The 12,008-nt window shown below is 51.0% G+C and overlaps 1 protein-coding gene across 3 annotated transcripts in view; it reads left to right on the top strand.

Moving 5' to 3' along the window:
* PLXND1 (plexin D1) overlaps positions 1 to 12,008 on the top strand; it is a 65,756-nt gene that overhangs the window by 19,982 nt on the left and 33,766 nt on the right. For 2 of the 3 annotated variants that reach the window (XM_084214376.1, XM_084214374.1), the window contains exons 4-11: positions 1,157 to 1,257; positions 1,925 to 2,054; positions 2,574 to 2,748; positions 4,194 to 4,302; positions 5,183 to 5,285; positions 7,144 to 7,251; positions 8,995 to 9,084; positions 9,913 to 10,006. In XM_084214376.1, the coding sequence (XP_084070502.1) occupies positions 1,157 to 1,257; positions 1,925 to 2,054; positions 2,574 to 2,748; positions 4,194 to 4,302; positions 5,183 to 5,285; positions 7,144 to 7,251; positions 8,995 to 9,084; positions 9,913 to 10,006 (910 nt within the window). The remainder of the gene's footprint in view (positions 1 to 1,156; positions 1,258 to 1,924; positions 2,055 to 2,573; positions 2,749 to 4,193; positions 4,303 to 5,182; positions 5,286 to 7,143; positions 7,252 to 8,994; positions 9,085 to 9,912; positions 10,007 to 12,008) is intronic. The other variant, XM_084214375.1, reaches the window with a different exon arrangement.

Below are 12,008 nucleotides of genomic sequence, written 5' to 3'. Positions count from 1 at the left end.
TTTGTCCTGAATTACATTTTAATCTGTCAAAACAGATGCACAACCCCAAATGTTACATGTTGCATTTGTATTTCCCGAGCTCTAATTCCCTGCAGATTGGTCATTATCATTTCACAGACACCTCCCAGGAAGCCTCTTTAGCTGATGGCTCTGACTGTCTCATCGCAGCCCCTGGCTGGGCTGTGCCCTCCTCTCGGGCTGATCAAACAACTGGTGTGGTGCTCGTGGTGCCTCCTCTGACTGCTTCTTTTCCAATAAATCTGATGAGTTAGTTTCTCTTTGGTGGAGAGAGCATCCTGGGAAGCTCCCCAGGGGCTTGACAGGGTTGGGGTGGGGTTGCTGAGCCCTGCAGGGCTGGGGAACACTGAGGGGCTGTGAGTGAAGTGGGGCTCTGGCCAAGGAGCCTACAGCCTGGAGTGTGCTTGCCTGGTGGGAGCTCAGTGCTCTTGGCACCTCAGATTTTCGGTTCCCACTCTTCCAAACCACTCAGGTTTCCTTCCCAAATGTTTAGAGATCAAAGGAGGAGAGAGCAGAAACCAACACATGCTTTCCTTTCCAACTGCTCCTGCCAAGTGAGTCCCCAGAGGTACTTTGATTTTTTCACAAATCAAGGTTTCTAGAGTGGTGCTGCTTTCTGATCTTTGTGTAAACAGCCAGGGAGTGCTGGGCTGTGTCTGGAGAGGAGCTTTCTGCAGGTCTGGGTGAGAGCTTTTCACAAGAGAGGGGCAAGCTGTAAAGCTATGTCCATCTGACACCTCTGAAAGGTGCAGTGTCACATTCTGTAACCTGGTCTCACATGGCTCCTGCCATGGCACCAGCTGAAAAGGAGCAGCTCAGCCCAGCCTAGCCCAGCTCAGCTCAGTGGGCTGCAAACCCTGTGGTTTCCCGAGCCCTAGGGCATCGTTCCTGTCTTGGGGCTCTCAGCCCCTGGCTTGGACAGGCTCCAGAGGCCCCCAGTGGGCTTCTTGGGTTCGTCCCCATGCAAGGGGGCCAAGGCACAGCTGCAGCCTCCAAGCCATGCCAGGGATTGCTCCTGTGGCGCGCTGCGCGTGCTTGCTGCAGGGGAAGGGGCCGCAGCCCAGGTGCCGGTGTCCCGTGTCCAGCTGCGTTCCTGGGGCTGTGCCACGTTTGGAGCAGCTGTGCTGTTGTCGTGCAGATGGCCCGGGTGAAGGTGGCTGCCTGCAGCCAGTACTCGACGTGCGCGGAGTGCCTGGCCGCCGCTGACGCCTACTGCGGGTGGTGCACCATGGAGACCAGGTAGGACCAGCCCCAGCCCTGTCCAGGTGCGCTTCAGCCTGCCCTTGGCCCTCAGCCTGGGAAAGAGTTTCTGGTGCCCTCTGTATTTCCCCACGGTCACACTACCAGCAGTCTTTTTCCATTCCTTACAAAATACGTGCTGTTAGAAAGTACTGCATCTGGCCCAGAGGGTTGGGATGTTCTTCAGAGCCAAGATTTCACCATAGCTGCATTGCCATGCCACAGGCAGCTGCCACTGCAAAGAATCTCTTGCAGGTGTCAAACCATGGGACTGGGAGAACCCACACCCTGTGAAAGTCCATTTGCCCCTGCAGATCTCATCTGTCAGTAGAAGATAATCACATGCAAAAGGGAATATTCAAAATTAGATTCCACAACTGAGGATGTCGGACAAAATGTCATCCTCTCGTCATGAGTTTGGGTTCAGCCTGGCCTTTTCCTGCCTTCCTCAATCGGGCTGCTCCACTGGTGCTGTGGGAGTACATGTTTTTATCATGGCAAGCAAACACTTAAACCATAGCAGCAAATGTTAAGGCTTAGCTGCATGGATGAAGGAGAAAGATACCGACACAAGATTTTCTCGGGAGCTTGCCTCACAAGGAATTCAACATTTTTATCACCTGTTTTAAAACTCATCAACCACGAGCTGTTCCTCTGTTCGTTGCAGGTGTTCTCTGCAGCATGAGTGCACCAACTTCACAGGGGCCAACTTCTGGGCGAGTGTGAGTGGAGGAGTGCAGCAGTGCCCTTCCATGACCATCCTGGAGCCGGAGATCAATATTGACAAAGAGAACCCGGTGCGTTTGCTGTCAGTTACCAATCAATGCCCTGTGGAGCCACTGCCTGCTCCCAGGGCAGGGAGCCACCCCTGCTCCTCCTCGTGTCCTGGGTGTGGTAGGGGGATGCTGAGCTCTGCTGCATGCTGCTGCATCAGGCCAAGGCTTTTGGGGTGACCTGCTGCCCCGCGGAGCCTGAGCCGGCTGCATGCCGAGTCTGTAGGAAAACAGCACCCAGAGCTGAGCCTACGGGCAAAAACCACCCAGAGCTGCTGCACCAAACACACAGGGGAGGGCAAAATTTCAAACACAATCAGCTGCAGACAGCCGAGTCAGCTCATTTCCTGGTTTTGTATTGTTGCTATTTTAAAGTATTTTAATTATATTTTAAAGTTTTTTTATCAAAATATTATTTGTTTCAAGACAGACCCTGTCTGTGGGCTTGTTTTGGAGTTGCCTACCTCTGAAAAGCTTCTAAAATGTTGACAATTTCTAAATGTAATCTTCTGTGATAATAGCTGACTTTTTTGTCTAATGTAGGCCCTGATAATACAAATAAATGGAACTATCCCAAACTTGAATGGAACAAATATTTCATGTGACTATGGAAACAACATCCACACGGTAGCCAGAGTCGCTGGGGATTATGCAAACCAATTTATTTATTGCAGTTTGCTTCCACACGAGGAATATCCAGCATTTCCTGATGACCAAGGTATGCAAATGCAAACAAGATGCGTTCCTTCTAACCACTTTTGTGGACATAGTTTTTAATAGGCTTTATTTATTTTTTCAGTTGTATGTGCAGTTAAGACATACAGGGAAGAAAAGCCTGAAGCTGCGTCTGTTTTACAGGGCACATGACTCTGAAGTGTAGGAGTTCCACCATCTTTACATGAATTGATAGTATTTCAAATCTATCAATTTTTGTTTTAAACATCAGAATTTAAATGCCAGTTCATGTACTTATTTTTATCTGGTTTGAGCTTCTGCTTTAGATTTAGTATGTACTAAGCCAAAGATGTTCTAGTCCTGGTCAAATAATGTAGTTTTTTATATTGATATTTTCAATTGCTTTGTTCAATTTCCCTCCAAAACACACTCTGTCTTTCAGGAGGAGTTCTGGGGGAAGAGCGAGTGGGTACCTAAAGGAGCTCAGGAACTCTGAGCCCCATTTTGCAATCAAAAGCCAGCCAGAGGTGCCCAGAGGGAATGCCTGTCTCAAGGCTCCATGGAGCAGCCTCCAGATGAGGCTGAAGTCAGCTGAGCTGACCAGATCTGAACTGGCCACTTAGTGATGCAGTCAGCCCCTCTCAGTGCCTTTGGAGAAGTTTGATACTTTAGTCCAGACTTGAGTGTAAAGTTTTCATCCTTGAGTGAAGGGATGAAACTTTACAACTTTACTAGCCTGGAGTGAATGTGCTGTTGAAGACGGCTGACTTCAGTAAGGGCAGAATTAGCTAGTCCTTTTGAAAATTCCACGTTTCCTAGGCCCATTTGTAAGGCGGCATTGCTTTCCTCCCAAACTATCCAAAGAATGGGAGATCATTAACTGCTCTGTATTGTTGGTTTCAGCAATGTCCAAATGAATTTCTGGAATCCAGTGTGCTGATTTATTGTCTGTATTCTGAAAGAGGCATTGTTTCTTCTCTCTGGTGCTTATATGGCAAAATCGCAATGAAAAAAAAAATAGGCAATTTTGGGAGGAGGGAAGGTAATATGGTGTGTTGAGCAGCCAAAAAAGGGATTTCCGCTCTGTGCAGGTTTGCTGGCACAGGGAAAGTGAGCGGGATTTTAAAACATGATAACTAACATGTTTTAATTACCACATTTTAAAAATTATAGTTTAGCACCCACTGTACGTGCAGACAATAATTAAATCTGCTAATTAACACTTGCATAACATGCTGGAATTTTGTGCTGAAAGTCACCATGTTCTTTTTTGTGAGAGTAATGTAAAGTACTGATTTAGGAGGGAAGAGCTGAATGTCAGAGGAGAAAGGATGACTGGTCCAAGTTCTGACATGCAGCTCGGAGGAAGCCCTAGAGAAAACAAATCATATTTAGTCCTTGTTTTCCCAAGGGTCTCTCTTGTCTGCTGAGTGTGAGTGTGAGCAAGGGGCTGTTGCAACCCAATATTCTTTGGCTTGATTTTCTCAGACCACGTGGTCGTCGAAACTTCTCTCCGGGTCAACAACAAAAACATTATCCGGGCCAATTTCACCATCTATGATTGCAAAAGGATTGGGAACATTTACCCCAAGAGAGCGTAAGTGACCCCAGTGTGCAGGCAGGGAGCCGCCAGGGGCAGGTGGTGGCAGGGCGTGGGTGGCACTGGGGTGACAGTGGTGGGGCAGTTTGAGGCTGGGAGGGTGCCAGCACAGGGCTGGACCAGGGTTCTCCTGTGTGGGGTTAGTGGGGGAGCTCAGCTCCTGAGAGGAGGCGGCTGGGTGCCTGGGCAGGATTGGGCAGGATTTGGCAGGATCGTGGGAGATGTGATGCCAGAGGAGGGTCCTCAAGCCATCTGGACATGTTGGGTTTCTTTTAAACATAAATAATATTTTTATATAAAGCTTGTTCTGTTAACCCTTCAGCAGCAGAGGTGGCCTCCCCAGCAATCTGTGGACATTGGGGAAGGGAGGGTCGTGCTCCCTTGCTCCTTCCAGTCCTGGGTGGGAGCAGTCACATACCCCCCCATCAGCTTGAGGGGGCTCCAGTGGCACACACCCAAACTCATCCACGTCTCAGGAGCATGGCATCAGGACCTTACCACAGGGCCTGCCAGCGCTCCCGTGTCTGTGTAAAAACAGCAGGGAGAGTCTTAGTCAGGTCCAGCATGCCAGGCTCCTCAGAGAGACAGATGAGGGGAAAGAGCATTTTTGTTTGGGAAAAACGTTTTTCGCTAAGCAGAGGAAGGTGGCTCTCAGTCTGCCGTGGCCTGAGGCCAGGCAGGGATGCCTGGGGGTGATGGGCTCTGGCCACATTCCCTGCCAGCTGCCAGGGCGAGGAGAGGATAATCCAGCACTTGCCATGGGTTTTTCTAGGCACCATTAAAGGATGAACAGTGTGAAGATGGGTTTCAGGGCTGAGGTGTGGCCTCTCTGAGCAACCTCTACTCTGCTTTCCTCACCTCGCCTTTGCCATTTCAGGTGCACCAGCTGCCTCTCCGCCAGGTGGAAGTGTCACTGGTGCCCCTCCACCTACAGCTGTGTCTCCAACCACTCGCAGTGTGGGGATGCCCTGCGGATGGAGGTGAGCGTTGCCCAGGGCTGCCTGGGCTCCGAGCCTCCTCCAGCAGTGGCCAGCACCCGCTGGCCGTGGCTGTGCCCTGCTGGGTGTCTGTCCTGTGCCAGAGCCGGGGGAGCCCTGCAGGGGTCTGGCTCACGCTGGCTGTGGGGGCAGTGGGTGCTCGTGCTGTGTGTGCTGCTGGGCCCTGCTGTGCCAGGGACGTGGGGGTGTCAGTTCCAGCAGCGGCACTGGGCGGCATCAGGGCTGTGGGGTCACGTGGGGACTGCCCTGGGTTAGTCCTGGGTTAGCAAAGGACTAACTTCCTTGGATCCCCTGCTCCAGAGGTACAGTTGGGCTGGATGCTGACCTGCTTGGGCATGTTTGTTTTCTCTGCGTGCCTCCTGCTGATCTCGTGAGCAGCAGAGGGGCTCTGTAGCCCTGGAAACACAGTGCTTTCATCCTGCAGTTGGAGCTTTTGGTAAACAAACCATCGTGGTGCAGCTGCACCTGAGCATGGCTCTGCAGGGAAAGCTGCATCCTACCAGCTCCATCCGCAGCTTCTTGGACATTTTGCCCTTTTCCTCTGATCCAGATGTGAAGGATATAGTCAGCCAGAAGCTCTAGTTCTGGTGGCTGGTGAACAGCAGGAGAAGGGGCTGCAAGATCACAAGTTAATCAGTCCTCTAAAGTGTATTTCTCTGGGAAGCTGTGCCAGCTTTGGTGACATGCAAGGACTCACCAGGCCTGGGGAGGTTTTACTTGAAATTGTATCTGTGCTGGTTTTTGTAACTCTTTATTTCCTTGGAAGAGGCTTGGGACTGAAATTTCTCTCCAGTTGTTTGCTTTGTTGTTTTGCTTCCCTTATCACGTTCATCTCTGTTATTTAATCTCCTTGTTTAGGCAGCACCAACTATGCTTGGTTAGATGAGTGTCCTGACAGAAGTGAAATATTTTTTCCACAGTCAAACAGGCACTTCCAGGTAGTTCCCTGACCCCTGTCTAGGTCTGAGGAGAGCAGGAGAGAAATCTCCCCCTCACTGCATGTCTGGTCCCAGGGATGTGTCCAGCTGCAGGGATGTGTCTGAGCAGGCATCCTAGCACTGGGAGGGCAGGCTCAGCCTCTCCTTGGAGCAGCAGCAGCACTGGCATCAGTGGAGCCACAGCAGGATAACCTTTAATCCAAGCGAGAGGAAATCTTGCCTGCTCCAAATGATTCTGCATAATGGACCAAGTATTTTGTTGTCTTTTACCCCAATGGCTCCACTGTTACAGGCATTACTCTGGATGTGCCCTGGGGCCATGCACAATCTGGCTTCATTTTTGCTGTAGTTTCGCAGTGTGATTTACGTCTCATGAGAGAACAGGACGGGTTTGTCACATAGACTGGAATTCTGAGTCAGCTCCAGTGTCTGAGACATCAATTTAAAACAAGAACAAAAGTAAGGAGACAGATGACCTTTTAAAATAATTTTTCAGCTTCATTTAAGCCTTTCACTGCAGCTGCCCTACTGCTGCAGCCCCTCACTGGAGCCCCTGCAGTTGCTCACACCCTCTGTCCGTGCACACGCAGTGCAGGAGGGAGAGCCTGGGGCACAGACCCTGCAGGTGCTGCCAGGAGTGAGCACGGCTCACAGGGGCTGGGAGAGGGTCACACTGGTACATCTGCCATTGGAGGAGCCAGTGCCTCCTTTCAGAGTCATTCTGGCCCTGTCAGAGCCAGTGGCAGCTGAGGTGCAGGTACATGGTCACTGTACACTGGCAGTACCCATTTCCCAGTGAAATTGTTCTTATCAAGGACTTTGATGGTTCCTCTTCCCTTGTTGCTGAGGATGCTCAGCATGCACCCACCTAACCCCCTTTTTTTCCTTATTTTTGTACCTAGCAGAAGAAAATTGACTGTCCTCAAATAGTACCTGCCCCTCTGGAGCCTATGCCCACAGGTGTATCTCGGAACATCATGATCTCACTGGCCAATGCAACTTTCTCTAAGGTAAATGAGTTCCTAAAGGCATTGGGAAGGTTTGGACAGGTGTTTGAGGGAAATAGAACTCCTTGTTCCCTTGTGGGTGTTTGTGCCACCACAGAGCATGCTGGTGCCAGCTCTCCCAACCCCACATCCCGCCTGGCCCCAGTGCCCAGGAATAAAGGACACAGCTCTGAGTGGCAGACAGGGAGGTCTGTCTGAGCCACAGTCTTTGAGTACAGCATGGAAGCATTGTTTAATTTCAGATTGTCACTGCAGAGCTCATTTGGTGTGAAAATGTCCTTCAGGACATCACTACAGAGCTTGTTTGATGTGAAAAAGTATTTTTTGTGAAATTTTCTGACATGCTAATTCTAACAGCAAAAAGCAGCAGTGGACATCAAATGTTGTGTTTGGAGATGTGCTGCATGCCAGAAAGAACCAGAGGAATTTGGGGCAAAGAGGCTGAGCACTGGGAAAGTGCTTAAGTAAGCTCTGGTGTTTGTAGAAAGCTGCCCTGGGTAACTTGGCTCAGATCAACAGGGCTCATGGGGCCAGGTTTGCCTTGCCCCTGCTGATGATTCCAGCATCCTGGGCAGCCAAGTGGCTCCTTGTTCTTCAGGAGAGGAGAATTTTGGAAGTGCTGGTGGAGCTGTTCTGGTGTGCTGGAGGCTGTGGAGGCACCACTCCCACCACACCTCCTTGCCCTCAGCACAGGGGCAGAGCAGACCCTCGTGCCTGGATGGGGTGGCCTTTTCCTGCACAGCTCCAGCCTCCAGGAAGGAGGCTGTGACCTCTGCAATCAGCAAAACAGGGTGAGAAATCCTTCTTCCTGTCTGGATGCTGGAGGTGGCTGAGGAGGAAGCAATAGTGCATGGAACCCACAGGAAATGGAGTCAGCAGGAAAGGGGCAGCGGGAGAGGCTCTGGCAGTCTGACTTCCTTCCATCACCTTCTGCTCATTGTCCCAGGGTGCTGGGTTGGATTTCTTCTCCTTTCCTCTCTGGAGGAACAGAGATCTGTGCCCCAACCCCTTTGCTGCAGCAGGGGCACTGCAGGGGCAGGGACATGAGGCCAGGGCTATGGGCAGCCTGCAGAGCCAGAGCTGCTTGGGCACAGGTGATGCACTGGGCAAGATTCTGCCCGTGTGTTTGCTGAGCCAGCAACTGCCTGCCAGGAGTCTGGTGCTTCCTTCCATGTCTTTTATCAGATCTGCCAGTTTTCCAAGGCTAGTTAGACTTTAGTAGTGGTGGAGCATCAACTGCTCGGAGATGGGATTTTCTCCTGCAGGATGCAGGCACAGCAATAGTTTGGTGCAGGATATCATCCTTGTGTTACCAGGAAAACAGCACAGAAGTCTGTCTTTGAACCTGTTCTCAGCTGGGTCCTTGTTTGAATTAGAGATTTGCTCAGTGTAGTTGTTGGGAGGAGGAGGAGGAAGGTGACTTTGGGCTGGTTTGGACAAGGTGGCCCGGGACAACGTTGGCTCTCAGTGTGTGCTGCAGCATGAGTTCTGCACACCTCTGCCCAGAGGAGCTGTTGGGGTTACAAGAGGCCGCCAGGCATGTCTGGTCTGTGTGTGCTGTGGGCCAGGCACAGCTCCTGGTCTGCACCCTTAGTGTCAGGTACTGATCTCCTGTTTGACTTGGGCAGAGTTCAGGTGCCAGTGGCAGAATCAAGGTGGGACATGGACCCCGCTGATGGACTTAAAGACAGAGAACTGCACAAAATGGTCGTTGCAGCCATTCTGCCCTTGTCTTCCCTCTCCTAGGAGACAGCTCTGGAGTGCCACTTTGGGACAGACGGGACGTTTGAAGCCCGGTGGGTGAACTCCTCTGCCGTGGAGTGTGTACATGTGCTGGTGAGTCCAGGGCTGAGGCTGCCAGCCCTGCTTCCCCCTGGCTGAGGATCAGGTCCGAGGGCAGGCAGGGTCTCACCCCCAGCCTCCCACCTGGCAGTGGGACACCACTTGCTCTCTTCCCTTCATCTCTCACTCCTGCATTTGCCCCTCTGGGCTCTCTGCGTGTGCTGAGGCTGGCAGGGCACACACATGTCACCGGTTCTGCGCTCCCAGCTCCGTGCAGTGGCTTTGGTCCCGCCAAGGCTTGGGAAAGAGCTGTTTGTTTACCTTTCTAGATGGGAAGAGTTTAGTTCAGACAAAAAAATTGGCCACCTTTCAGATTGCTATTTCTGTAGCTTTTATTTTGAACAAGGAGTTGGCCTGAGATGCTGTGATGCTCACTGGAGAGCAGCATGTGGTTGTTGAAAAGCAAACTGCACCTGCAAAATGCAGCAAACATTTGGGCTTTCACCAGTAGGAACATTGCAAGTGGAAGCTGGAGAAGAGCACTTTCCCATCACGTCACCTGTATCACAGCCCCACACTGAGAATGTGCAGACAGTCCAGGCTGCTCGTTTTCCTGTCCGTTTCTACTAAAAATAGCAGCAACCCAGGGCTCTGTGCTTACCACGATGTGCACTGTGTCCTGGTGCCCTTTACTGGGACTTCAGCAAAATGATTAAAACAAAACAGCTGTCCCACTTCTTCTGCTAAGGATAAGACCCTTGTGTCTGGAGGAGCAGTAGTCAAAGTAGCCTCACAAGAAAGGTCAATCCATGGGGGGTGTGTGTGTATGTAACCTCCTATTTTACTAAATTTCATAAGTTTTTGTTTGTTTTTTGTGTGCAGCTCCACACATCAGAGAAAAGCCATCGCTTCCCAGTGAACCTCCAGCTGAAGGACAAACCAGACAGATTTATTGACAGTCCGGAGATGATGACAGGTCTGAGTTGAAAATATTTTTATGCTTCTCTCATCTGGTTGGCTTGAACAACTCTCAAACCTGGGCAGAGTTTATGGCTGCAGGAGAGACACCATGGCTCCAGTGGGCACAGCACAGATCCTTCTCTCAGGCACACGCAAAAAGTGTATTTACCCAGTCACCCCCATGAACGTGAGCCCAGAGCCCAGACTGGCCCCCACACATCCCCGTTACAGCCAGCCAGAGTCAAGCCCTGCCCACAGGTGCAGGCAGCTCAGGTCTCACTGCAGCGGTGCATGGCTCAGGTTACCTGGTGCTCCCAGTCGGGGTGTGAGCTAGAGAGGAGTTGCTCCCAGGGAGAGAAGGCATGGGGCAGGGCTCGTCCCTCAACTCTCACAGGAGCATGGCATCAAGGTTCCACATGCTGTGAAAATTGAGTCCTTCTTTTTGCTTCCTCTGCGGAGAAGGAATAAAATGTGTAAGCACATTTCACCCCTGGCCTGTTCTGTGTCTCTGCAAAGAGTGGCTGGATTCCCAAAAAAGCCCTTGCTACATCAGCAAGCTGAGGAAGGCAGGCAGGCAGACTTGAAATGAGTCAGACAGACACGGTGGGCAGGCAGGACGAGCCCAGGGGGTCGGCCGCGGAGCGGGGCTGGCACAGCAGCGTGGGCAGAGGTCTGGCAGTGCCTCTTGCCAAGGGCTCTGGCTGGAGGCAGCACCCCTGAGCTCCTTTGCCTCTCAACAGTGGCAGCAGCTGTGGCAGAAGGGGCTGATTTATCAGAGGGGCAGAGGAGGAGGAGAGCCCAAAGAGAGCTTTCCTTTGGAGGATAGCTATGACAGGGAGAAAGACACAAGCACCAGGAACCAGTGACCAGGATAGAAAGGTTTCCCCATGATAAACCCCTGTGAATGGAGGAGGACTATCTTGCAAAGTGAAAATACCTGGAAATACCAGCATGGGCAGGCATGAGATCTGGTTTCTCTGCAGAAAGAAGAGGGCATAATTTTGCAATACAGTGGTAACCCTGAGGAAGGGGGTGGGACATGGGGTTTTGGCTGTGTAGAAGACTCAGTTGTCTGTGTGGGTGGCGCTGGGAGCAGGAACCACAGCAGAAAAAGCATGGTGGAATTCCCCTCCTCCTGCATGGAGAAGGAGCTCGTTTACATAGGCCATGTTTGCATCCATCGGAATTGGCCAGAATATTTGGAGTTCCCACGGGACTGTTATGCTGCTCTGGCTCCTCCTCGCTTTGCTCAGGCTGGTGTGAGTCACATTAGAGAGACTGCCTTGCATCAGAGATCTGCTAAACAAACATGGGCATCTTTTAAAATGTCTTTAATGAAATCACTGATGTTATTCTTTACTATTTCAATATTTATTAGCTTTTATTTTACACTCTGTTTTGATAGTCCATTGAAGGAATACAAGCTCTGCTATTGGTTGGAAAACCGCCCGGTGTAGTCCCCTGGGGAGACTGCAGATGACATGGAATGAGCTTTTTTTTTGTGGGAGTAGAAGAGACCCTCAGTACCGGTGATGTTTTGTTCGCATGGCACAGGCAGAGTGTTGGTGCTGATGAAGTTTCATTAGCACAGCACAGCAGAGCGTTGAGGCTGAGGGAGTCATTAGTTGCTCAGGAAGTGCCTTAAGATGCTCCTGTGAGCAGAAGTGCCAAATGTGTCTGTTTCTGTGTTTTATGTGCTCCTGCAAAGTCTCCTGTGGGGAAAAGGGTGTGAAAGCCATGTTTCCTGAGCATTTCTGACTGCTACCTCCATGGATACCCACACTTCAGTGGCAGAAGTCTTGAGGCTGGAGAGGAAATGTAACCCAGGGCACCAGCTACTGCAGATGTGAAGGCAGTATAAAAAAAACATACAGAAGTTGAGCCGAGCAGATCTGAAGGGAGAAGAAGTCAATGAAAGGGGTTTGTGGTCACAGGGGGAAGGAAAGAACTGTAAACGCTGTACAAAGCACAAAATATCCCATTTTTTGTCAGTGTGGAAGCAATGTGATTGCTTTCCT

Source organism: Fringilla coelebs, assembly GCF_963513975.1.
Source record: "Fringilla coelebs genome assembly, chromosome: 13".
Taxonomy (NCBI): domain Eukaryota; kingdom Metazoa; phylum Chordata; class Aves; order Passeriformes; family Fringillidae; genus Fringilla; species Fringilla coelebs.
Note: the sequence above shows the minus strand (reverse complement) of the source record. Positions and strands in the feature narration are given on the sequence as shown.